General features: G+C 41.4%; 1 protein-coding gene across 4 annotated transcripts in view; it reads right to left on the bottom strand.

Annotated features, from left to right (window-relative positions):
* The window catches only part of EDARADD (EDAR associated via death domain), a 77,777-nt gene extending 73,585 nt beyond the window's left edge, over positions 1 to 4,192 (bottom strand). The window contains exon 1 of one of the 4 annotated variants that reach the window (XM_047088727.1): positions 4,022 to 4,192. In XM_047088727.1, coding sequence (XP_046944683.1) covers positions 4,022 to 4,085 — 64 coding nt within the window. In that variant the 5' untranslated portion in view covers positions 4,086 to 4,192. Of the gene's footprint in view, positions 1 to 2,678; positions 2,848 to 4,021 lie in introns of those variants that run through there. The other 3 variants (XM_047088728.1, XM_047088729.1, XM_047088730.1) reach the window with 3 other exon arrangements.
* Positions 4,193 to 25,570: the final 21,378 nt, after the last annotated feature.

Genomic DNA, 25,570 nt, shown 5'->3' on the forward strand with positions numbered 1-25,570 from the left:
GAGGCTTTGCTGGAAGGGAAAACAACCTTAGCAAGAAGACAGTCAGGCCTCCAGGATATGTGAGTCTTCTTTAGCATATGAAAATGCTGTTGGAGACTTCCTCTTGCCTTTACCTCCCCAGCTCCCAAGTATGTAATCAGCCACTCCTCACTATCGGGGCATCGATTCCTGCCCCACGGGTCCTGTCCCTGTGCTTTAATAAGATCACCTTTTTTTTTTTTTTTGCACCAAAGACGTCTCAAGAATTCCTTCGTGTCCTTTGGTTCCGGATCCCCACCACCACTCGGAAACCACATCACCGAATACCGTGACAGGTGTGAGCTCTGTCCAAGAGCTTACTGTCTAGTTGGGGACAGACAGGAGTGGGGGTGGGGGGGCGGTGAAGAGGGCCTTCCGGACAATGGGAACAATGTCTGCGAAGGGGCAGGGACGGCAGGGGTAGGTAGAGACGGACGTAGAGAGAATGAAAACCTCTGAAGGACTGAGAATCTGTTAGAAAAGTCCATGCAGGTTTCTTAAGTAGACAAGTGCAGGATCTGTTAGGTCTCTGGCCACCTTCTGGCGAAGCGGCGGGTAAAAGGCAAGCATAGGTGTGAACACGGCAGGTGAGCGCTGAGTGCAGGAAGTCAGGAGAGAGCACGGGAGCTTGGTCAGGGATGCAGAAGGGAAGACTCCCTTTAATGAGTTCCACAAATTGGCACCATCTGTGGCTTCATTTCAGAAATAGAAGGGGTGGGCGGGTATGCGCTGGAGGTTATAGACATTAAATGAGAAAGGGAAAGTCATTTTCGATCTTTTTTTAGATGGAGGAACCCTCCTCTTACTGATAGACTCCCAGAGTGGGAACGGACATGGGGACATCTTTCGGATGTCTGAATAGGTTCTTCTATATCTTTACGAGTGACAAGGAGACCTCGACCTTAGGAGGTCTCTCCCCACTCTGTGGGAAGCCAGAAAGATCTCACGTACGGATTTGGGTTCTACCTCTTAAAGTTCAGGAGACCAATTTCTTTTGAAGGACACCCTCCTATCGTCATCCCCTCTGGTCACGCCTCATGTGCTGGGATTTCCAAGTCCTTTGTTCCATTTTGGCTGGGCCAGGCAGAGCAAGAACACCACGACAGGAATTCTAGATCCTGTAGTGCTAGTGTGGTCCGCTAAGACCACGTTGGCTGCCCTGGTGGCCTCTTCACACCATGACTCACTGAGGCTTTTTACACACTGTATCACTATTAAGGGGCAGTTCCTGGGCCTTGTCTTCTCTGCTGCCATTAATTTGGGGGGCCCGAGCAGATTTTACACTTGTCCCCATTCCATGGATCCCCGTACCCCCTCCCCCCCCAATCTTTTTGAAGCCCCTTCGCCACTATCATGTAATGAGATCTGAGACGACTGTTGGTAAAATCGGGCCTCACACCTCTTGGCACTTGTCTGTCCATCAGGTTCTTGGAAGATGTGGATGCGGAGGTGAGTGGGGGTGGCTGCCCTTTCTGTTTTTTCCCAAACAGTGGGTATGGGGGGAGGGAAAGGAGATCCAGACAACTGATTTATTTCCCATTTCCCTGGAAAACATATTTACCATTCCCCACTTGAAGAAGAATTTAGACCTTGCTTCAAAATCTCCAGGAAACTCTCCCAAACTTAGCACACCATGATGCCAATGTAGCTGTCTTCTGACTCACCTCCAGATACTTTGTCTCCTCCTAACTTGCTCAAACCACAGATTAATGATGGAATGTTGCTCTGTCCCTGCCCAAGCCCAAGCCAGAAAATAGGAAACACGTTTATCTACACAGTTACAGGCAGTTCTGTGTATGTGGTTTTCTCCGCAGCCTTTCCAACCTCAGCAAAGGAGAAAAATCCCTAGCGTGCCCCGGGGAGTAGCTCGATCATTCATTCATTCATCCCAAGACGATGGGAGAGCAAGGGCAGAAATCCTGGAAGGTGAAGTCTGAGGAGGCCCTTAAACCAAGTAAGAGATGAAAGAAAAATCGAGATTCTGGCCTGGGTACACACAGTATTTTAACATAAGGACAGAACTAGAGGCCATTCTAATTAAAGGCCTCTACAGGTGGGATCCCACAGGTGGGATCAGCCTCTCGGTTTCCTGGATACCAGTTCATGCAACGGCTCTGAGGGCCAACGTACATACAGAACAAAAGCATTTAATGAAAGTGAAAAAGAGGAGAGAAAAGGAGAAATGAGAAGGCCTGTGAGTGGGGAGAAAGGAAGAGCCAGGGAGGAAAGAATGAAATCCACTCCTTGCGCTCTTTCCTGCCAGAGAGGCGTGAGAGACTTGTTTCAACTGGGATCTCGAGTCCAGAACAAAAGCGGCGGGGGCCACGGCGCGGGGAGAGGGAAGGCGCGTCCCAGGCACGCGTGGGGGTGCCGAAGGGTGGGGGTGGCGGGCGCGCAGGAGGCCAGCGAGACCCGCGGGGATCGGCAGCCGCTCGCGGGGGGGGGGGGGGGGACCTCGCACCGCGCCCTCGGGGCCCCGGGCGCCGCCGCGGTCCCCGGCCCGACCCCGCGCGGACCGGGGTGCGGCGCCCCGTCCAAGGTCGTCCCGGGAAGCCCCGGGGGTCGCGGGAGGCTCGGCCCCCCGGTAGCTGCGGGGGCCTGGCGAGCTCGCGGGCCGCGGTTCCCGCTCCAGGTGAGGGCGCGGCGCGGTGTCACTTTACCTGCGCGCAGAGGGTCGTCCGGGAAAGCCATGGGGCGGGGTAGGGCAGACGAGCGCCCAAGGGGGCTGCGCGGCCTCGGGGACGGGGTTGCAGAGCGGGAGGGCAGGGATGGCAGGTCCTGCCGTGCCGACGCGCCCGGAGCTCACCACCACGGCTCTGCGCGCCCCTCCTCCTCCTCCTCCTCCTCCTCCACCTCCTCCCAGACTCTCCGCAGCGTCCTCCGCGTGCTCACTTCCTGCTTCGGCAATTAGCAAAGCCCCTTCTCGGCGCGGCCGCCTCCCTCCCTCGGCAGGCGCGGGCCGGGGCCGGGGCCGGGGCCGGGGCGCGGGGAGGGGCGCCCGCGTGCCCGGAGCGTCGCCAGTTCGGGCAGCGCCCGCAGCGGGCGTCCTTCCTGCCGCGCGCCCAGGCTCCCGACCTGGCGGCCCCTCGAGCGCCGTCCCGGCCTGGCCGCGAAGGAATCAGTGGCCTTAAATCCCGGCTGCAGTCGCGGGTCGCCGTGCTGGCCCCCTAATCACGCCGGGGCCGGCACGCAGCTCTCCCACCGCAGGCCCCGCGATCTGCTGTTTAAAGTCTCCCGGTCTTTGGGCAGCGAATGCCGCTGCATGGTGGCACATGCTAACAACCGCGATTCGGAGTTTTCTTTGGGCGATAGCTATTACGTGGCCTCCAGGATAGATGCTGCACAAAGGGAGGGAAACGAGAGAGCGCCTGATCCACACCCGTACAGCCGTTCTAGAAAAATAGCCGGGCTTCTCTCGGAAATGCGGAATCGGTTCTTACGAGAAAACCACTAAGTCTAATTTAAAGGGAACACGCGCCAGTTACTTACGGGAGCACAGACTGGCGTCGTTTACTAAGAATACATTAGAGATAGTTGTATTTTTAAAAAAGTTTTCCAACGTTTATTCACTTTCCGAGAGACCGTGAGCGGGGGAGGGGCAGAGAGCGAGGGAGACACGGACTCTGAAGCAGGCTCCAGGCTCCGAGTTCCGCGGGGCTGGAGCTCGGGAACCGCGAGATCAGGACCCACCCGAGCTGCAGTCGTCCGGCGCTTAACCCACTGAGCCACCCAGGCTTCCCAAAGACAGTTGTATTTTAATTAAACCTATCGTCAGTCATAAGTCTATTACACAAACGTTATAGGCAATTTAAATGTAACAGGACTCTCCTAAGGGTTTTTAAAGAATCCACATCGGCCTTGGCAGGTGAGGATGGAAAGACGCATGTAAGAGACAACATAATCGCTGTTAGTATGCAGTGTCAGCAACTGATCATTAAAGGAGCCGCCTCCAGCCCAAAGCTCAGCTTTGAGAAACGCAGAAAAGCAGCAAATACCTACATACCCTCGTGGTGACCAGAGGCTTGTTTTGTGCTTCTCCTCATCTGTTTAGTGGTCCGGAGGCCCATGGCGCTCTCTAGATTGGTGTCTTAGTCTCTGGAAGAGGCCATGGAAGAGGCAAGAGCCTCAGAAAAGAGTGACCCGCTGTGCGTCTGAAGAAAGTAACAACCTTCTAGATGAAGCTTTCTGGGGAACTTGTAAGTGGGAGCGTAAGCTTCCTTCTGGTCTGCTTCTGATAGGAAGGGAAATTTTTTCTAAGAGTATTTTCTCTTCGAATCTATTTTGAGGTTTGGTTTGTGGTTCTTGCAGACTTCTCACGAAGATGGAATTATTTCTAAAGTTGGTTGGCAGGAACCGCATATCAAATTGTGCTATCTTGTTAACACTGTAAGCTCGAGCATTGCCATAAAGCTGGTTGGCCTTTCAAAACCCTGAAGTAGAATTCATCTCTGTATCACTCTCATTCTTTATTATACCGAATAGAAGATAGGTGGCAGAAATGTACTTTCAGATTAAATTTTTTTTTAAAGAAGATTGATTATGGACGTAAATTATTATCTCCTTTCATTCAATTTCCTTGTACCTCCTTTCCTATGAATTGCAACCATAACCCATCATTATCTTCACTGTTCCCATGTGCTTTGTGAACTATAAAGTGTGCACTACAAACGAGAACTTTTTTTTTTTTTGCAATTTACAAAAGAACTAATTTAAAAACAATTCTCATCCACCATCATTCCCACAGATTCCCATACAAGCTATTTGCTCTCACATTATGTCATTCGGCTTTTGCTTCTATTGCTTCTAAAGAGTGTAAAACACTCAGCTCAGGCCATGACTCAGCTTGTTTCAGCTGACTTCAGCTCAGGCCATGATCTCACGGTACGTGAGTTTGAGCCCTATGTCGGGTTCTGTGCTGGCAGCACAGAGCCTGGAAGCTGCTTCAGATTCTGTGACTCCTCTCTCTGCCCCTCCCCTGCTCTCTCAAAAATAAATAAACATTAAAAAAATTTTAAAAAGCACTCTTTAAAATGGACATTTTTTACATTTCCCGATAGCCCCTACATACTCATGAATCTCAGAATCGTGGTAAATGGGGATGGTGGACTTGGTAATCAAGGAGTCAAGCATGCTGGATATGACTCATCCCCCTGTCACTGGGAGTTTGGGTTACTTTGGCAAGCAATGCAAACTCTTGAGTGTAAGAATTTATAGGATTGTGAAAGTTCAATGGAATAATGTGTCTATAAAGATACCTAAACCAGGGGCGCCTGGGTGGCTCAGTCAGTTAAGCATCCAACTTCAGCTCAGGTCATGATCTCATGGTTCATGAGTTCGAGCCCCCATTGGGCTGGTTGCTGTCAGCATAGAGCCCACTTCGGATCCTCTGTCCCCCTCTCTGTGCCCCTCCCCTGCTCATGCTCTCTCAAAAATGAGTAAACATTAAAAACAAACAAACAAAAACTAAACCAGTGCCTCTCACATAGTAGGTACAAATAAACCAGCTACCTTCCTGTTTTCATTCTTTCCTTGGAATTTAGTTTATTGCAAGAAGTTCCTATTTGTTATAAGAAATTTGTTGTAGTGTTTGTGCATAGCATAGATGGATGGATTGAGTCATAGCATCAAATAACATACTTTTTGAATTGCCCATTCCCCTGCCCCGCCCCAACGCCAAATAAAATGCCAAGCCCTGGGGAAACCAAAGTGAGAAGTCCCCAACTTTTAGGAGTTTATGGTCAAGAGAGACTTGCAAATACTGTTTCACTATAGAACTGGGATCATGAAGGTTTAAACCAGGAAGAGAGCATGTGTGAAGATGTATGCAAGCCATCTGGCTGGGTGGTGACCACCCTCAACCTGACAATTTGCCTTGAAAGCTTTCAGGCAAACTTTGAGACCTTTATTCAAGACAATCTGGCCTTAAGTAGAGAAAAACATACATACACACACACACACACACACACACACACACACACAAACTGTTGGTCTTGTGTCTTTTCACGAACCAATGACAGTTATCAGAAATGTTATCTTTAAAGAGAGAAAGCATTAACTCAAAATATATTTTATTTGATTCATCACAGAATATGTTGTTTTTGTTCATTTTACACCATTGTGGCTGTTACTTAAATTTGTGCAACCTGAGATAAAAAGTTATTATTGAGGGTATGTACATTGTATACAATGAACCCAGCAAATTGTGCTCCCAGACAGGGTCTCATCTATATAAAAGTGGCTGTAACGGGGGCGCCTGGGTGGCTCAGTTGGTTAAGTGTCTGACTCTGGATTTCGCCTTAGGTCATGATCTTACAGCTCATGGGTTCAAGTTCCATGTGGGGCTCCACACTGACAGTGTGGAGTCTGCTTGAAATATCTCTCCCTCTCTGTCCGCGCCTCTCCTGCTTGTGCTCTGTCTCTCTCAAAATAAATAAACATGAAAAAAAGTTTTTTTCAAGCAGCTATAATGGAAGTGCATGGATTTGGGGCAATAGGAGACTCCTTACATTCCAGAATAAGACAGTGCCTCCCTCAGCTGCATTTGTGTGATAAAACCCTGTGGAATTGTGTGTGATGCAAGAGGCCTAATGAGAGTTAATACGTTTGCTTGTCTCCTTGAATTTTGTCCAGTGTGTTAAGGCACTTGTAGGGGATCTCAGCTGTTTTACCACCTGACTGCTCATGATAATGTCCCAGTTTTCTTCTGGAAAACCGCCATTCCCACTTTCAGTCCATGTGATTAGGCAGTGGCAACATCACCCTGACTCCTGACTCTAGGGTTTGGGCATGTGACCCAGTAATAGCCTTTCAGACCATTACTGAGTAAGCCAATGAGTCTAGGAGGTGCATGGGACCTTTGCCGGGTCAGTGGGGCCGTGGGGTCAGTGGGGTCTCTAAATAACTAGCCGGAGATCATTTCTTCCACCACACCACATGCTTGTGTGTGAAATGTTTGCCAGGGTGCACATCACAGAGAGCCTTGAATGCCAGACGAAAGCATTTGAGACTATTTTTCATGCAACAGGAAGCCAGGAAGCTAGTTTTGAAAAGCAGCATATGAAAATTGGTGTTTTTGGAGGATTAGTGTGGCAGCTGTGTGTAGGATAGGATGGAGGAAGGCGCGAACTCAATCCAAGAGTGCATTTAATCTTCACAGTGCACTGTAATTTATTACAGAGTTGAATTTGCATCCTTGTCCAAAAGTGAGGGAAACTCATATCTGAAACTCACATCTAAAAATTGTAAATGTTCTTTTGTTGCCTTTTTAAGCATTCGTTGTCTCCCATGAAGTGATTGCTTTATGCGTTTGCAGATGCTCCTTACAAATGATGTATTCCAAAATGTTGACAGAGGGACTAGAAAACTTATGTAAGGAAAATATTATCATTTTTGTTGATGTGAGCCCTATTTGACAGGGGCACAGCACTCTGGTGCATATATTTAAGCATGAATAGTTCTTAAAGTTTCTTCTACCTACTTGGACAAAAGCCGTTCTATGTACAGGAGAGTAAATCTCTCTTGCCAACTTCTACCAGCTTACTTTGAATCATTTACCCATTACGACGCATGAGCCAGAAAACCACCATTTTTGTGCTGTGTTTGGTTTTCCACAAAGAGAATGGAACAGTGGGTGATTCTCAGTGTGGGTCTTGCTAAAAACACTTTGAGTGCCATGGATAGGGAGCGGGAGGTACGGAGAGGTAAGGAGATGGGAGAAAAAGTATGGCTCTCTAATGAGCACTTTATCCTGGAATCTGACTACAGCCTTGCGCTCTCACCACTCACAAGTGTGTGCTGGTACCTTGACCTTGGGTGCCATCATCCTCAGCATGTTCAGCTGCTTTCTTAGTGAATATATATAATAGCAATTTATTCCTTGCTCCAGATATTAAGAGAAAATCTGATCAAAGAGATGAACTTTATGGATCAAAACCTGAAACCCAACTAACTGAAGTCAGCTAGAGATTTTGTTCCATTTCTGCTGTTAGGAGAAAAGGGCAGATGAGAAGAAAACCTGGCGTTATCGGCGACCAACTAAAAGTTGTGTAGTCGGCACCTGAGAGTTTAGTTTCCTGTGCTGTGTACCCTCAGAATGTGGAACACGGGCTCAAGTTGCTGACTTGGGAATCTACAAAATCATCCATCATTTAATAAATTATTTTAAAACTTGTCATTTAGAGTGTATTATTTTTTATAAAAAATGTTTATTTATTTTGAGAGAGAGAGAGAGAGAGCACACGAGTGGGACAGGGGCAGAGAGAGGGGGAGAGAGAGAATCCCAAGCAGACTCCTCACTGTCCACACAGAGCCCAGTGCGGGGCTCGATCTCATGAACAGCGAGATCATGAGCTAAGCTGAAATCGAGAGTCAGACTCTTAACCAACCGAGCCATGTAGATGCCTCTAGAGTGTATTCCGAGCTAAGACAAGAAGGTGGACTTAGATACAAGTGAGTCAGATGAGGAACTATTAGAACTAATAGGTGAATTTAGCTTGGAGGAGAGAAAAAGCTCAACGTACGGAACACCACCAGCTTTCCTATAGATCAGCAATATGGAAATGATCCCATTAAAACAGCAAATAAAGCTATAAAGTTACTGGGGATAAATTCAATAAAACTATCTTTAAAAATCGCAAGAACTACAAAGCTTTCCTGAAGGCTGTAGAAAATAAATCTGAGTAGATAGAGAACTATACCAGGTTAATTGATAGGAAGCCTCAATATTGTAAAGATACTCATGGTTCCCTAATTAATCTATGCAGTTAATGAAACCCAATCAAACTAATAAGATTTTCTTCGAGCATGAAACTGGTTGTAAATTTATATGGAAGGGTAAATTCAAGATAATTTTGAAAAAGAATAACAAAGAGGTGGTATTTGCCCTATGAGATAGCAAGGTATTATAAAATAACAGTAATTAAAACAGTGAGTATTGGTATAAAAAAGGATTAACGGGAGCAGAAAAAAATGAAGCACAGATTCTTGTATCTTTGGGGAATTTGCTATATGATTGAAACATTTAAATGTTGAGAAGATAGTTCAAAAATAGTATGGGGATATTTTGCTATTTAGATGAACAATGCGATTTATATCCCTACCATACCTTATACACAAAAGTAAGCTTCAAATAGATTAAATATCTAACTGTAAATTATTTAACATTAAAATTAGTAAGAGAAACTATAAGAGAGAATGTTTTAATAACTTTAGTAACAGGAAAAGCTTTCTTAAGGTAAAAAAATCAACAGATATGAAAGAAAAATCTGATAAACCTAACTGGATAAAAATTCAAATTCTGCACCATAAGACAATAGAAAATTATAAAACAGGGGTAAACGTAGAGAAATTAATTACATATATGATATTCTATTTTGTAACTTATAAAACTTATAAAATATAAAAATTAAATATAAAATATAAATAAAATTTAGGTAAAAATATAAAATAAGATATTTGTATTTCTAATTATAAAATAGAATAGTATATAATATATAACTTATATATATAAAAAATCAGTCCAAAGTTTTAAGAATTTATTTAAATAAATTAAAATATGTTAACAATAATTCAACATAAGGCTGGACAAATACTAGGTAGAAAATCCCCAGAAGAAACAAAAATGGTCAATAAAAATATAAGATATTCAACCTTGTAAAAATAAAAGAAATGCAAACTCAAGCAATAAGAAGCTAGCAGAAGGGCAAAAACTTAAAATCTTGCCAATATCAAATACTGGCAAGACTGAAGAAACAGGTTTTCATACACTGTAGGAATGTTAATTTATATGGTCACATTGGAGAGCAATTTGACCTAAAATTGCTAAATTCGCTAACATTGACCCAAAATTTCTCTAAAGGAATATTTGCATGTGCTACACGGAGGCAGGCATAAGAATGCTGGATGCAGTGTTTTTGTCATAGCAAATATTAGAAACAATCTAAATGTCAATCAATAGGGGGATGAATAAATATATAATATAATCATGCAATGCAATATTTTACAGAAGTTACCAAAAGTAAGCTAGGAAAACATTTTAAATGAAAAAACAGGTTGCAAAGTGATATCAGGGGTAGACACAAGCCAATCCATATGTTTTCTATAACTACATTCTAATTTTTAAAAAATGGATACATACCAACTTTACCTTGCAACCAAAGCAGAGTAACCGGAACTAGATCTACCCTCTTGCCTGAAACAAGAACAGCAAAAAACCCAAATAAAATAAATGAAACAACAGTTTTTAAGGCACTACACATCAGACAAAAAAGGCCAGTGATCCCTAAGAGCCAGGATATAAGCGAGGTGATTCCTGTGCTTGCCCCAGCTTAACGCCTTGAGAGAATTTCCAGGGTGTGGCACAGAGAAAGGGATCGAGGCAGAGTCTTATGGACTCCCTGATGTGAAGAACTGTGGCTAGAAGTCACAGGACAGGAAGCTGTAGAGACTTCGCAGAAAGGTCCTCAGAGATCCATGGGATGTCCCTCTTGACTACTCAGCATACCATTTACTGATAGATGCGCTCATGTTGGAAATGACCCACAGTTGGGGAGGATGATGAGAGGGACTGTAGTAGAAGATCAGAGGGAACAGTACCCGGGGCTCACTCAGAGCCACGAATAGTGCTTACCAGTCCAACCAGACTGCAAATACCTTGCATTTCATGGGAATTTGGTAGATTACACAGAAGAGTCTTGCCTCAGTACCGGTAAGTAATTACCCCTGGACTGATCAGGCACTGCCCCAGTCCCACCTAACAAATCTTAAAAGACCCAAAAGGATCAAACTCTTTCAAGTAACTTAGCTGCATCCTGAAAATCTCAATAAATACAAATACAAAATATAGAAGTACAAAAATATCCAGTACCCAACAAGGTAAATGCACAGTGTCTGGGATATAAAGATACTAGGCTTACAAGAAGTAGGACAATGTAGGCTAATAATGAGGAGTAAAATTAGGTAATTAAAACTAACCCAGACCTGACACAAATGTTAGAATTAATGGAGAACATTAGGGGTGCCTGGGTGGCTCAGTCGATTGAGCGTCTGACTTCAGCTCAGGTCATGATCTCACGGTTTGTGAGTTTGGGCATCGGGCTCTGTGCTGACAGCTTGGAGCCTGCAGCCTGCTTTGAATTCTGTGTCTCCCTCTCTCTCTGCCCCTCTCCTGCTCATACTCTGTCTCTCTCTCTCTGTCTCTCAAAAATAAATAAATATTTTTAAAAAATTAAAAAAAAGAATTTTCAAAAAAAAAAACAGAATTAACGGAGAACATTAAAACTTTTATTATACCTGTATTCCATAGATTCAACAAGCTATGTAGAGACACGGAAACTATTAAAAAACCCAAAGTAAAACTTTCAGAGATTAAAACCATAATACTTGAGGTTAAAAAAAAAAAAAAGAAGACTAGATGGGATTAGCAGCAGCTAAGACATTGCAAAAGAAAAGATTAGTGGCTTTAAGACACCCAATTGAAAGCACTGAAAATGAACCTCAGGGATGGGGCACCTGGGTGGCTCTGTCTGACTTTGGCTCAGGACCCTTGCGGTCCATGGGTTTGAACCCCATGTCAGGCTCTGTGCTAACAGCTCAGAGCCTAGAGCCTGCTTTGGATTCTGCTTCCCTCTCTCTGCCCCTCCCCTGCTCACGCGGTCTCTCTCTCTCTCTCTCTCTGTCTCCCTCTCTCTCTCTCTCAAATAAACATAAAAAAAAAAAAAAGAAAAGAAAATGAACCTTGGGGAGAAAAAGTAATTTTACAAAAATGAAAATAACTGTGGGACAACTTCAAGTCACCTAATATGCACGTAAAATACATGTAAATGAAATCCCTGAAATGGAAAGATGGTGGGGGACCAAAAATTATTTGCAGAAAGAATGGCTGAAAGGTTTCCAAATTAGATGAAAACCTTAAACGCACAGATCCAAAAATGCTCAGTGAACACCCAGCACCAGAAACATGGAAACAACTTCACCAAGCCCCACACACTCCCATTTGCTCAAAGCCATAGACAAAGACTAAGTCTTAAAGTGGCCACAGGAAAAAAAGATACATGACAGAGCGACCAAACTAAGAATAACAACAGATTTCTTATCAGAAACCATGCAAGCCAGGAGACAGTGGATCAGTATGTTTAAAGGACATAGAATTGTAGACCCAGTAGAAATGTATTTCAAAAATGAAGGTGAAGCTTTTTTTTTTTAGACATCTAGAAGTTGAAAGAGTTGGGGCGCCTGGGTGGCACAGTCGGTTAAGCGTCCGACTTCAGCCAGGTCACGATCTCGCGGTCCGTGAGTTCGAGCCCCGCGTCGGGCTCTGGGCTGATGGCTCAGAGCCTGGAGCCTGTTTCCGATTCTGTGTCTCCCTCTCTCTCTGCCCCTCCCCTGTTCATGCTCTGTCTCTCTCTGTCCCAAAAATAAATAAACATTGAAAAAAAAAATTTTTTTTTAATAAAATAAAAAAAAAAAAAAAAAGAAGTTGAAAGAGTTCCTGTCTGGCAGACCTGCACTAAAGGGGTCAGTGTATTTGAAAGCTAATAGGTTTTATTTAAAGCAAAATAGTGACAATGTATGCAGAGTTTATAATCTATGTGAAGGTAAAATTGACTCAAAAGCAGGAAGGAGAGAAATGGAAGTACACACTTTTAAGGCTCTAATGCGGGAATTATTAAAATATCATTTAAAGCTATACTGTGATATGTTAAAGATGTACACAATCATCAAAATAACACGAATGAGAGTAATGGCTAGCTAATAAGCCAATAAAGGAGATAAGATGAAGTCAGAAATAATACAGCTTGGCAGTTTCTTAAAAAATTACAGGTAGGAGCACCTGGGTGGCTCAGTCAGTTGCGTGTCTGACTCTTTCGATTTCAGTTCAGCTCACGATCCCAGGGTGGTGGGATCGAGCCCCGCATCAGACTCCATGCTGACGGTGGAGCCTGCTTAAGATTTTCTTTCTCTCTCTCTTCCTCTGCCCCTCTCCCTGCTCATGTGCTCTCTCTCTTAAAAAAAAAAAAACAAAAGTTGGGGGGGATGGGCACCTGGGTGTCTCAGCTGGTTAAGTGACTGACTCTTGATTTCGGCTCAGGTCATGATCTCATGGTTTACGAGTTCAAGCCCCACTGCCTTTGTGACAGTGCAGAGCCTGCTTGAGATTCTCTCTCTCCCTCTTTTTCTCTGACCTCCTGTGTACTCTTTCTCTCTCTCTCAAAATAAATAAATACAAATTAAATGTATACCTACTATATGGTCCAGCCATTCTACCCTTACTCATTCACTCCAGAGCAATTAAAACATATTTAAAAGATTTGTGCATGAATATAAAACCTAAAACTGTAAGACACCTAGAAGAAAACAGAGGAGAAATTTTTGTGGCTTTGGGCTAAGCAAAGATTTCTTAGGTACAACACCAAAAACACATACCTATTAAAAAATGTAAATATTGGACTTCATCAAATTTTAAAACTTTTCCTTTTCTAAAGAAACTTAGAATAATGGAAAGGGCAGCCACTGCTGGGAGAGAATATTTGTAAAACATGTGTTCGACAAAGGACTTTTTGCCAAAATGTGAAAAGAACCCTCAGCATAAGGAAACAAACAACCCAATGGAAAATGTATAAAACATTCAAAGAATCATTTGACCACAGAAGTTGGCAAATAAACACAAGGATAGATACTCACATCACTAGTACTTTAGGGAATTCTAATTAAAACCATAATGAGATACTACTTGACACGTGTTAAGATGGCTAAACTAACAGACTGACCATACCAGATGTTGGCAAGGATATGGAGGAGCTGGGATTCCCATGCCCTGGTGGTTGCAGTGTTAAGGAGTACCACCTGTTTGGAAAACCACTTGGCGGTTCCTTAAAAATGTAAATGTATACCTACAACATGATCTTGCTATTCTACATCTTTACCCAAGTTTTTTAAAATCTCATGTCCAGACAAAGACTGGTGCACAGTTCAGTGCAACTTTATTTGTAATAACTCCAAATTGGAAACAGCCTAGATGTCCATCAATGGGCGAATGGGTAAAAATATTGAGGTATACTTTTAGCATGGAAGCCTACTCAGTAATAAAAGGAATGAACTGGGGCATCTGGGCGGCTCAGTTGGTTATGCATCCTGCTCTTGGTTTCAGCCCAGGTCATGATCTCACCGGTTGAGATCAAGCCCCATGTGGGGGCTCTGTGCACGGTCAGTGCAGAGACTGCTTGGGATTCTCTCTCTCTCCTTCTCTCTCTGCCCCTCCCCCCCCACTCTTTCTGTCTCTCTTTCAAAATAAATAAACTTAAAAAAAAAAAGGAACGAACTATTATCACTAACAACATGGATGAATCTCAAAATAGTTATGCTGAGTGAGGCCAGAAAAAAGGAGGAGTACTTAATGTATGACTCCATGTATATAAACCTATTGAAATGCAAACTCATCTCTAGTGATAGAAAGCTGATCTTTGGGTGCCTGTGATCGAGGATGGGGAGGGAAGAATGATCACAAAGAGAAATGAGCAAACTTGAGAGATGGATAGGTTCACCACATAGAGCTTGGGGTAAAGACTTCATAAATGTATACGTATGTCAAAAGTTATCCAACTGAACAGTTTAAATATGTGTAGTTGGTTGTATGATAATTATACCTCAATAAAGCTGTTTCATTTTGTTTTTTTTAAGGATGGATACTTGCCAAACTCATAACAATGTCTAATAAGGGCTATCTCTGGGCAACAGGGAAAGGACCAGGACTGGAAGAGATTAATGCTTACAGAGGCTTCAGCTTTTTTGGTAGTGTTCTAACTTTATATGTAAATATTTATTTATGTATATATTATTTTAAAAATTTTATATAGAAAATTTGGAAATAATTTTCATAAAGGTGTCTGCTTAACAAAATCAGTCTTGACTTGCCTCACCCCCCCATAAACATTGTCTCCCGGACTGATCTGTTTGCAAAGATTCAGTCACTTGAAAAACTATCCGTCATTCTCCTCCTTTTCCAGACTTTGAATTGTTCGACATTGCAGACTGCAAAATGAATATGAAAGTAACCATTGATTTTTTTAAATCTATTTTACAGACTAAGTGGTGGTTAGCATATTTGAAATCATTTGAGACATTTCCTATCTGAGATTACACCATTAGCATTTCATTCCTTTGTGTCACACTATTTTGATCTCTTTTAAGATGCAGGGACGCCTGGGGGCTCAGTCGGTTAAGCATCCGACTTCAGCTGAGGTCATGATCTCACGGTTCGTGGGTTCGAATCCTGTCAGGCTCCGTGCTGACAGCTCGGAGCCTGGAGCCTGCTTCAGATTGTGTGTCTCCCACTCTCTCTGCCCCTCCCCCACTCACTCTCTGTCTCTCTCACTCTCAAAAATGAATAAATGTTAAAAAAAAAGTTTTAATGCAAATAGTTTCATGCCATGAACAATTATTTTTATCCAATCAGGTTTTCTCTGGGGAACATGGTAACACTAGGAAGAGAGGAAATAATGAAGAGGAGCAAGGGAGTGCACCAGGAGATAGGCAGAGGGCACCAAAGGCAAGCACAAGTACACAGGACGTGTGCGTGAACAATCTCAAACCAACATCTGGAACATTGCGGTTTCTGTGGAAGATGCTTGTACTTTTTTTTATCAGTTAAATTACAGTTGGTGCAACTAGCATGGAGGTCAGTTTAATTCAGTTGAGACAGAAGGGGAGGTCTAAGCTGCACATTGCAGAATATCATTTCTTATAGGTTAACAGAATTCCGTTGATCTTTCTTTCGTGATCATTAAGCACTTGCATTTTAGGGGCACCTGGGTGGCTCAGTCGGTTAAGCGTCCAACTTTGGCTCAGGTCGTGATCTCACGGTTGGTGAGGTCAAGCCCCACGTTGGACTCTCTGCTCTCAGTACACAGCGCGCTTCAGATCCTCTGCACGCCCCCCAAAATAAAAACATTAAAAAAAAAACTTGCATTTTGGAAATGCCCATCACCAGTATTTTGATAAAAGCTCTCTCAGCTTTAGGACTCCTTGTTTCTTTTGTTGAGAGGAGGGATCGTCACTTTATCTGTTCTGACGGGCAACTTCTTATGATACTCCGACACTTTCCATTGCAGTCAGGGTGAAGACTTGAAGGTATGGAAAGAGGACTAATCCTCATCCCTTTCCTCCCCCACCTCCTCCCCCAGCCAAATGATCCAACCAATTATGAATACTAAAGTCATGTTTTTTTAAAAGCTTTTTTCTTCTTTAATAAAATGTACTTATTTCGACAGAGAGTGAGTGGGGAAGGGGCAAAGAGAGAGGGAGAGAGAGGATCCCCAGCAGGCTCCGAGCTGTCAGCAAAGAGCCCGATGTGGAGCTTGAACCCATGAACTGGGAGACCATAAGCCACGCTGAAACCAAGAACTGGATGCTTAACCAACTGAGCCACTCAGGTGCCCTAGTCATGTTCTCAACAGAGTATGGGATTGAGAATTATGGATGTGAATTTGGGTATAAGAAGAAAATAATCTAGAGAAGAAGAATTTTAAGTGCACAAAAATAGTCACTTCAGCTGAAGTATAACTAAGAAATAAAGGAAAAGTAGTAGTACCTAAATGTGCAATGATAGTAGAATGGTTGAGTTAGGATACATGAATGATGGATCACAAAGGTATACTGATACAACAATAAAATCATTATTTTGCTTTCAAATAATGAAAACTTTATAATGGCCAGCATGCAGCCTGAAAGTCATCACTCCTCCCTGACAACAAGTAAAAAGCTCAACAAACTGGAAAGTCAACAGCCCTCCTTGGATCCATCAGAGAAGTGGGGTCACAGTGGGGTCCACTGCTTTCGTATCTGGGGAAATCAAGTACAGAGGATTACAATCCACCAGAACAGAAACCAATAGCAGAGACCTTCAGTGGAACTAGTACCAAGACAGGAAAGCGAGAACTGTAATTGATGAATTACTGAAGGCTCAGTGTGGACTTCTGAGAAATAAAAACTCCAGGGGCAACCACACACGTTTACAAAGTTTACCTCCAGGAGTTTGACCAGGTTCTCACCGTGAATATCAGCATCAAGAGGAGAAAAGGAATCACTTTGAAATACTCATAGAAATCTATTCTGAACAAGCCCTCCAGAGCCTAAACTATGGGGGTTTTATCACAGCCTAGCCAACTCAGAGGAAGGAAATGTCCAATTTCAGCTGGCTCTAACCTTCCACATGGGGAAAGGAAATACCCAACTCCAACCCTCTCTAGCAATTTTGTCTCTTCTAGGGGGGACAGTGGACTGAGAAGCATTTGTGAAGTTTGCAGTCCAGAGATACAGAGTTACTAAAAGACTGACACCAAATAACAGGACTACAGAGTGCTTCCTCTCCCCCACACTCACCACCACATTACTAAAGGGCATGTACTGAAGGCCTATGGACTGCAGTTCCTTTTGCCTAGTCCTTCATGTCTGGCTATCAGGAAAAAAATGACATAGCATACTAACAAGGCAAACAATGCAGTTTGAAGAAAGAGAACAAGTAGGAGAACCAGCCTCACCTCAGATAGGGCAAGGATTTGGGAATGATCAACCAGAAAACTGAAAACTATGATGAATATGTTGTGGGCTCTAATGGATAAAGTAGATGGCATGCAAGAACACGCTGACAATTTAATCAAGGAGATGTAAATTCTCTGAAAATAAACTTTTTAAATGCTAGAAATTAAAAAAAACAAAACAAAACGAAACACCAAACCACTAACAGAAATGAAGAATGCTTTTGATTGGCTCATTAGCAGATGGAATTTGGCTGAGGAGAAAAACTCAGAGTTTCAAGATAAGTCAGTAGAAAATTCCAAAATGGAAAAGGGAAAGAAGACAGAAAAAAAAAAAAAAAAAAAAAAGAAAAGAAAAAAAGAAACCCTAAAACAAAATATTCAGGAACCAAAAAATAGCTGAAAAAGTTTTAACATACATGTAATGGGAATATCAGAAGGAGAAGAAAGAGAAAAATGAACAAAAGAAATATATGAAGTGATCATAACTGAGAAAATTCCTACATTAATGTCAGACACCACCCCACAGATCCAGGAATCTCAGAGAACACCAAGCAGGATAAGTGCCAAAAACAAATACCAAAACAAAACAAACAAAAAGTATACCTAAGCATATTATATTCAAACTTCAGAAAAGCATTAGCTAATGCAACAAAGAAAAAATAAGCCAGAGAATAAAAATACCTTATCTGTACAGGAATAAAATTAAGAATTGCATCCAACTTTTGCTCAGAAACTATGCAAGCAAGAAGATAGTGGAGGGCGCCTGGCTGGCTCAATCAGTAGAGCATGTGACTCTTGATCTCAGGGTCATGAATTCGAGCCTCTTGTTGGGCATGGAGCCTACTTAAAAAAAAAAGAAAAAAACAGCAAAATAAAGAAGACAGTGGAGTGCAGTATGTAACCTAGAATTCTGCACCCTGCACACTTATTCTTCAAAATTGAAAGAGAAGTAAAGATTTTCTCAAGTAAACAAAAATTAAGGAAATTTATTACCAGTAGACCTGCCTTACAAGAAATATTAAAAGTTCTTTAGAGAAAAGGAAAATAATATAGATCAAAAACTCAGATCCACATAAAAAAAGGAAGAACATCAGGCAAGCAATATGTGAAGGTAAAATAAAAACTTATTTTTCTTATTTTTAATTGATCTAACTAATAACAAGTTGTTCAAAATAACAAGAGCAACAATGTATTCAATTATATATGCTTATGTACACATACGGGTTTATGTATGCTTGTTGTATAAGTGAAACGAGTGACAGCAATGATACAAGGATGTGTGGAAGGAATTAGGATTACTTTATTATTATAAGATACTTATCTGCACTATTTGAAAGTAAGTGGCTTGTATTAGTTATTATATTGCAAACTCTAGGACAACCACTAAAAAAAGTTTTCAGAAAAAGTAACATAATTGCTATGCTAAGAAGGAAGAGAAAATATAATCACATAAAATGCTCAATTAAAACTACAAAAGGCAGAGGAAGATAAAAACAGGAACAAAGAAGAAAGGCAACAAATGGAAAATAGTGACAAATACAGGAGATATTAGCACAAAAATATCAGGGCACCTGGGTGGCTCAGTGGGTTAAACATCCAACTTCAGCTCAGGTCATGATCTCACAGTTTGTGGGTTCAAGCCCTGTGTTGGGCTCTGTGCTGGTAGCTCAGAACCTGGAGCCTGCTTCAGATTATTTGTCTCCCTCTCTCTCTGCCCCTCCCCCACCTCTCAAAAATAAACATTTAAAATTTTTTTTAAAAAGTACAACGATATCAAATAATCACTTTAAAGGTTAATGGTCTAAATACACCAACTAAAAGAGATTGTCAGAGTGGATCAAAAAACAAGATTCAACTATATGTTGTCTAACATATATATAAACATATATAAAATAAAATATAAATAAACATATAAATAAAAATATATAAATATATATAAAATAAGTTTCTAACCGGAAACTTATTTTAAACATAAAGAAACATACATAGATTAAAAGTAATGGAATGGAGAGATATATACCATGTTAACACTAATAAAAAGAATGCAGAAGTAGCTGTATTAATTTCTGACAGAGCAGACTCCAGAGCAAAGAAAGTTATCAGAGAGAATTAGATAATAATAAAGGGATCAATTTTCCAGGAAGACTTAACAACTCTTAATGTGTATGTGTCTAACGATGCATGAGGCAAAAAACTGCTAGAGTATAAGGAGAAATAGATGAATTCATTATTACAGTTGGAGAATTCCACATCCTCTGTCAGAGATGGGCAGATCCAGTAGAAAACCAGTAAGGACATAGTTGAATTCAACAGCACCATTAATCAAGTGGACATAATCTACATCTATCAACTATTTTAGTCAAGTACAGCAGAATTCTTGATAAAGAACACGTATAAAAAACAATACTTAATGGTGAGAAACTGTAAGTTTTGCTGCTAAGATCAGGCACAAGATAAGGATGTCCCTTCTCAACACTCCTTGTCAACATCATATTGGAAGTTTTAGCTAATGCAATAAGACAAGAAAAGGAAATTAAAATATACTGATTGGGAAGGAAGAAATAAAACTGTCTGTTTGCAGATGACATGATAATTTATTTAGGAAAAAAAATTGTCAAAAAACTCCTGGAACCAATAAGCAATCATTGCAAGGTTGTAGGATACAAGGTTAAAACGCAAAAGTCAATCACTTTTCTGTATACGAGCAATGAATAATTGGTATTAGAAATTACAAACACAATACCTTTTGCATTAGCACCTCCAAAAATGAAATACTTAGTTATAAATGTAACAAAATATGTATAACATCTATGGGAGGTAAATTATAAGACCCAAATGAAAATAATCAGAGAATAACTAGGTAAGTGGAGAGATATTCCATGTTCATGGATAGGAAGACTCAATATTATCAAGATGTCAGCTATTCTCAATTTGATCTATAGATGCAACAGAATCCCAATAAAAGTTCCAGAAAGTTATTTTGTGGATATCACCATATTGATTCTTTATTTTAGATGGAGAGGTCAAAGACTCAGTATAGCCAACACAATATTGAAGGAGAACAGCGAAGTCAGATTGACAAAAATCAACTTCAAGACTTACTATAAAACTACAGTAATCAAGACAGTAGGATTGGCAAAAGAAGAGACAAACACATCAATTAAACAGAATAAAGAGCCCATCAATAGACCCACATGAATATAGTCATATAGTCAACTGATCTTTGACAAAGGAGCAAAAATATTCTTTTCAACAAATGGTGCTGGAACAACTGGACATGCATATACCAAAAAGAAAAGAAAAAAAAAAAGAAAAGGAGAAAATAGAAAAAAAAGAAAAAAAAAGAATCTAGACAGAGATCTTACACCCTTCAAAATTAACTCAAAATGGATTATATACCTAAATGTAAATGCACAATTCTAAGACAGGTGACAACACTGGAGAAAACCAAAAGGACCTGGGGTATGGCAATGGCTTTTTAGATACAACACCAAAGGCATGATCCATGAAAGAAATAATTGATAAGCTGGACTTCAGTAAAACTAAGAACTTCTGCTCTGCAAAAGATACTGTCAAGAGAAAGAACACAAGCCACTTACTGGGAGAAGAATAATTGCAAAAGACATATCTTATAGAGGACTATTATTCAAAATATACAAAGAGCTATTAAAACTCAACCATAAGAAAATGAACAACCTGATTTAAAAGCTGCCAAAGGACTTGAACAGATACCTCACTGAAAAAGATACAGAGATGGAAATGAGCATATGAAAAGATGCTCTGATGCTCCACATTGTGTGTCATGAGGGAACTGTAAATTACAATTACACCCATAACAATAATACATCTATTAGAATGACAAAAATCCAAAACACTGACAACATAAAATGCTGTTGATGATGTGGAACAAGAGAAACTCGCATTTGTTGCTGGCGAGAACACAAAATGGTACAGCGACTTTGGAAGACAGTTAGGCAGTTTCTTATAAAACTGAACATACTCTTATCATATGATCCAGCAGTTGTGTTCCTTGGTACTTATTCAAGAGTTAAAAACTATATGCATGCAAAAACCTGCACACAGATGTTTATAATTGCTTTACTCATAATTGCTGAAAGTTGGAAGTAACCAAGATGTCCTTCGGTGAGAAAATGGATAAATGAACTGTGGTCCATCTAGACAGTGGGACATTATTCAGCAATAAAAAGAAATGGCTACCAAGCAATGAAGAGACATGGAAGAAACTTAAAATTCATATTAATAAGTCAAAGAAGTCAATCTGAAGAAGATGCTGTATGACTCCGACCATATGACCTTCTGGAAAGGGCAGAACTGTGGAGACAGTAAAAAGAGCAGTGGTTTGTAGTGGTTAGGGAAGAGAAGGATGGATAGGCAGAGCACAGAGGATTTTTAGGGCAGTGACACTATTCTGTATGATACTGTAATAGTAGATACATATCACTACACATTTGTCAAAACACATACAATTTACAATACCAAGAGTGAACTCTAATGTAAGCTGTGGACCTTGGGTGACAATGATGTATCAGTGTAGGGTCAGTGAATGTGACAGATGTATCACTGTGGTGCAGGATGTTGGTAGTGGAGAAGGCTGTGTAAATGTGGAGAATGGGAATAAATGGAAAATCCCTACCTTCTGCTCAATTACTGTGAACCCAAAACTCCAAAAATTAAAGTCTATTTTTTTAAAAAAAGATCTTTATTATGCAAGACCATACAAAACAAGAATGCATATCAAGAGAGAAATAATATTTAAATGAGGACAAAAAGCTTGAGTAATGTGTACTTAGGGATTTTTGGTTGTACATTTGTAAGAAGTTCACACTGTCATTAACAATTGTTTATCTGTTCAAAGCAGAAGTAACATAAACAAATAGTAATGAAAACTCAAACATATAACATTTAAAATTGCCATCTATGAGCTCTTAAGAAATGGAACAAAATTGCTGTCTATCCAATATTTCTAGGTTTATAAGGGTTGTGGGGAATGAAAGCTGAAATTAAATTTAAATTTATGATTTTTAAAAGATCAGATAATAAAGAAGACCCCTCTGAGTAATGAAGAAATGAATATGGTAGCAGAAGATGGGAAAATGCTACATCCCTGTCAGCTCTCACTCTCTGACACCCTGGCACTTAGTGGAGACTCAATAACTATTTGATGAATAGAAAATGGTACTCTTTGACATTTCTGAGATTTTCACTAAGGCCTCTTGGTATTGCCATAGTAAATGAGGCTTGTAAATTGATTTTTTTAAAATACATATAGAATGTTTACACTGCAACCACCTGCAAACAATTGAAGTTTTAGAATATATATATTTTTAATGTTTATTTTTGAGAGAGAGCGTGAGCATAAGTAGGGGAGGGGGAGAGAGACAGAGGGAGACACAGAAGCCAAAGCACATTCCAGGCTCTGAGCTTTCAGTACAGAGATGGACACGGGGCTTGAACTCACAAACTATGAGATCATGACCTGAGCCGAAGTTGGATGCTTAATGGACTGAGCCACCGAGACACCCCTGAAGTTTTAGAATATTTTATTCAGCAGAGAGGATCAAAATGACAAATTTTCAGGATAGGAGTTAATATATGGGATTTAAAAAAATGATTGAGACGTCCTTTTAAAAGACAGTTGACTATTTAAACAAAAAGTGTAACTCAGAGAATTACCACATTATCTATTTGGGTGGAAAGGACCCGGGGGCCCATTTTGCAGAGGAGGAAATAAAATCACTAACAGGCCTCATGCCTTGTACAGTGATGAGCTAGAATCTAGGCCTCTAGACCAAGGGACCCTGTACTGTAATGTCTGTAGAACCATGTTACTCTTTCTTGTGTGCCAACAAATGTTTGGCCAGTTAAGAGTACAGTAACAATGAGTTACGTAAAGTTATAATAATTATCAGTGTCTTGAAAAAATCTTGTAAAATTCCCACAGTTAGAGAAAGTTATCTGTGAAACATCTCTACTGAAACGTCTCCTTGCTGTTACAAATTTAACATAGCAAAAAGAAAACAAAATTCTACTAATGAAATGTTCAGTAGGGGGAGCCACTGACAACAATGATAGGTTTTGCTAGCAGAACAATTTTATTGCAGAAACGGATGAAAGCAGTCAGGTAGACAGAGCCAAGGGCTGGAGGGATTTTTAAAGTTACCATGCCCCTGCCCAGCCCCCCCCCCAAAAAACCTCAAACCTAAATCAAAATAAAAACCAATGGCCAAGATTTCAAGTTTGCTACTAAAGGTATAACATGGTTCTAAGAAGGGCGAATGACAAGATCAAAATTAGATTTTTAGAAGATGGAACTATTTGATACAGTAAGATCATGTAAATTATAAATTACTAGGAATAGAATATATAGAGGGTGCAGCAAGGAAAATGTTTTCACCTGATCTGATCAAGAAGTGGTTGAGGCCTGAATTAAAGTAATATAGGGTACCTGGGTGGCTCAGTCAGTTGAGTGTCCAACTCTTGATTTCAGCTCAGGTCATGATCTCATGGTTTGTGGGATCGAGCACCGCATCAGGCTCCACTCTGGGTGTGGAAATTTTGAGGGAAAAAACCCTAGAACAACAGCAATAATAACACCTACTGTTTATTGATCCAGACCCTGTGCTAAGTCAACTGAATGAACCATCCATGGTGGGCAAAGGGCCCACTGAAGCCGGAGCATAACCACCATTTGTCACCAGCACCCAGCATTTCCTGAGAGCCAGGCATGGGGCTCCGACTGGAGCTGAAAATGCTCAGGGCCCTCACTGCTCCTTCCTCTTCTCAGGGGAAGACCGGCATGTCCACAGTGCAGTGTGACAAGCTCTTTAATAGAGGGAGTTAAAAGGCTGCCAAGGGATGGAGCTGGGTGGGAGCCACTAAGTTAGCAACAGATTTTCAGGGGAGGTGATGCGTGAATGCCACCCGAAAGAAGGAGTACGAATGTGCCAGGAGGCAGCACAGTGCATCTGCGAAACTACCGCAAGTTCTGGACAACTGGTCACAGCATCTGGTGGGAGGGGGATGGGTTGGAGGGGGAGGTTAGTGACTGCGGCTAAGCCCAGAGCATGAACTTAGGGGTGAGATGGTTTGTATACTACATTGACGAATTAAGATACTACACTGTGGGAGTGCAGAATTATAATCGCAATAGAGTATTTAATTGAATCTTAGCTCTTATCAATGGTAAGATGCACTATGTTTTATGTACTGCTAGGAAAGGGAAACACTGTCAGTTGAAATACAGTACATTGTGAAGTACAAGATGCATGCGGCCTTAAGGGGTATTAAAATTGGGGGGTGGGGAGACAAATCTTGGAACCAACAAATTATAGTCATAGAATAATTTAGAAAGGGTGAACATCTGGAAAAACCAAGACACCGATTATTGTTTAGTATGTGCCCCAAACTACCTTAACTCTTAGAACAAGAGACCTGCCAGGTATCCTTCCCTTCCTGACATTCCACAGCAGTTACACGCAAGGTGCAGGGGGCAGCCAATGCCATCAGGCGCCATGTGCCATGTACAGATTCTGCGAGCAATGGCCTTTCGGAGAGGAAAGGGTGGAGAGTGGGTTTTCTGAGGTAGAGAACTACTAACCAAAAGAGTAGGGAAATTGACAAACACAGAATCGGGGTGAATGTTCATGTATGCCACTAGGAGGCAGAGTCTGAAATTTCACTTCTCAGAGATCTTTGGGCTCCTCAGAAAATTGACTATTTTTCATTTGGGACAGAACATTCAGGGTCAATGTAATCTATTTTGGGTTCCTGGTTCACTCATCAGAAATGTTTCATAGGCTTCCCTGGCACAAGGAATGGGTTTTGATAGCTCAGGGGCAAAGTCCTGACAGAAGCAGGCCACAATGTTTATGACAAACTATCCACGGAGAGGAGAACAGACAAAAAGCCAGATGGGTCTGACCCTGCAGATAAGGGTTGGTCTGGCAACAGGGGCAGATGGGAAGTGCGCACATCCTGCTAGAAGAGCTAGAAAAGAG

This window comes from Lynx rufus, unplaced genomic scaffold, assembly GCF_022079265.1.
Source record: "Lynx rufus isolate CCGP_SWC_20201006 ecotype Redwood Valley unplaced genomic scaffold, mLynRuf1.p SCAF_25, whole genome shotgun sequence".
Taxonomy (NCBI): domain Eukaryota; kingdom Metazoa; phylum Chordata; class Mammalia; order Carnivora; family Felidae; genus Lynx; species Lynx rufus.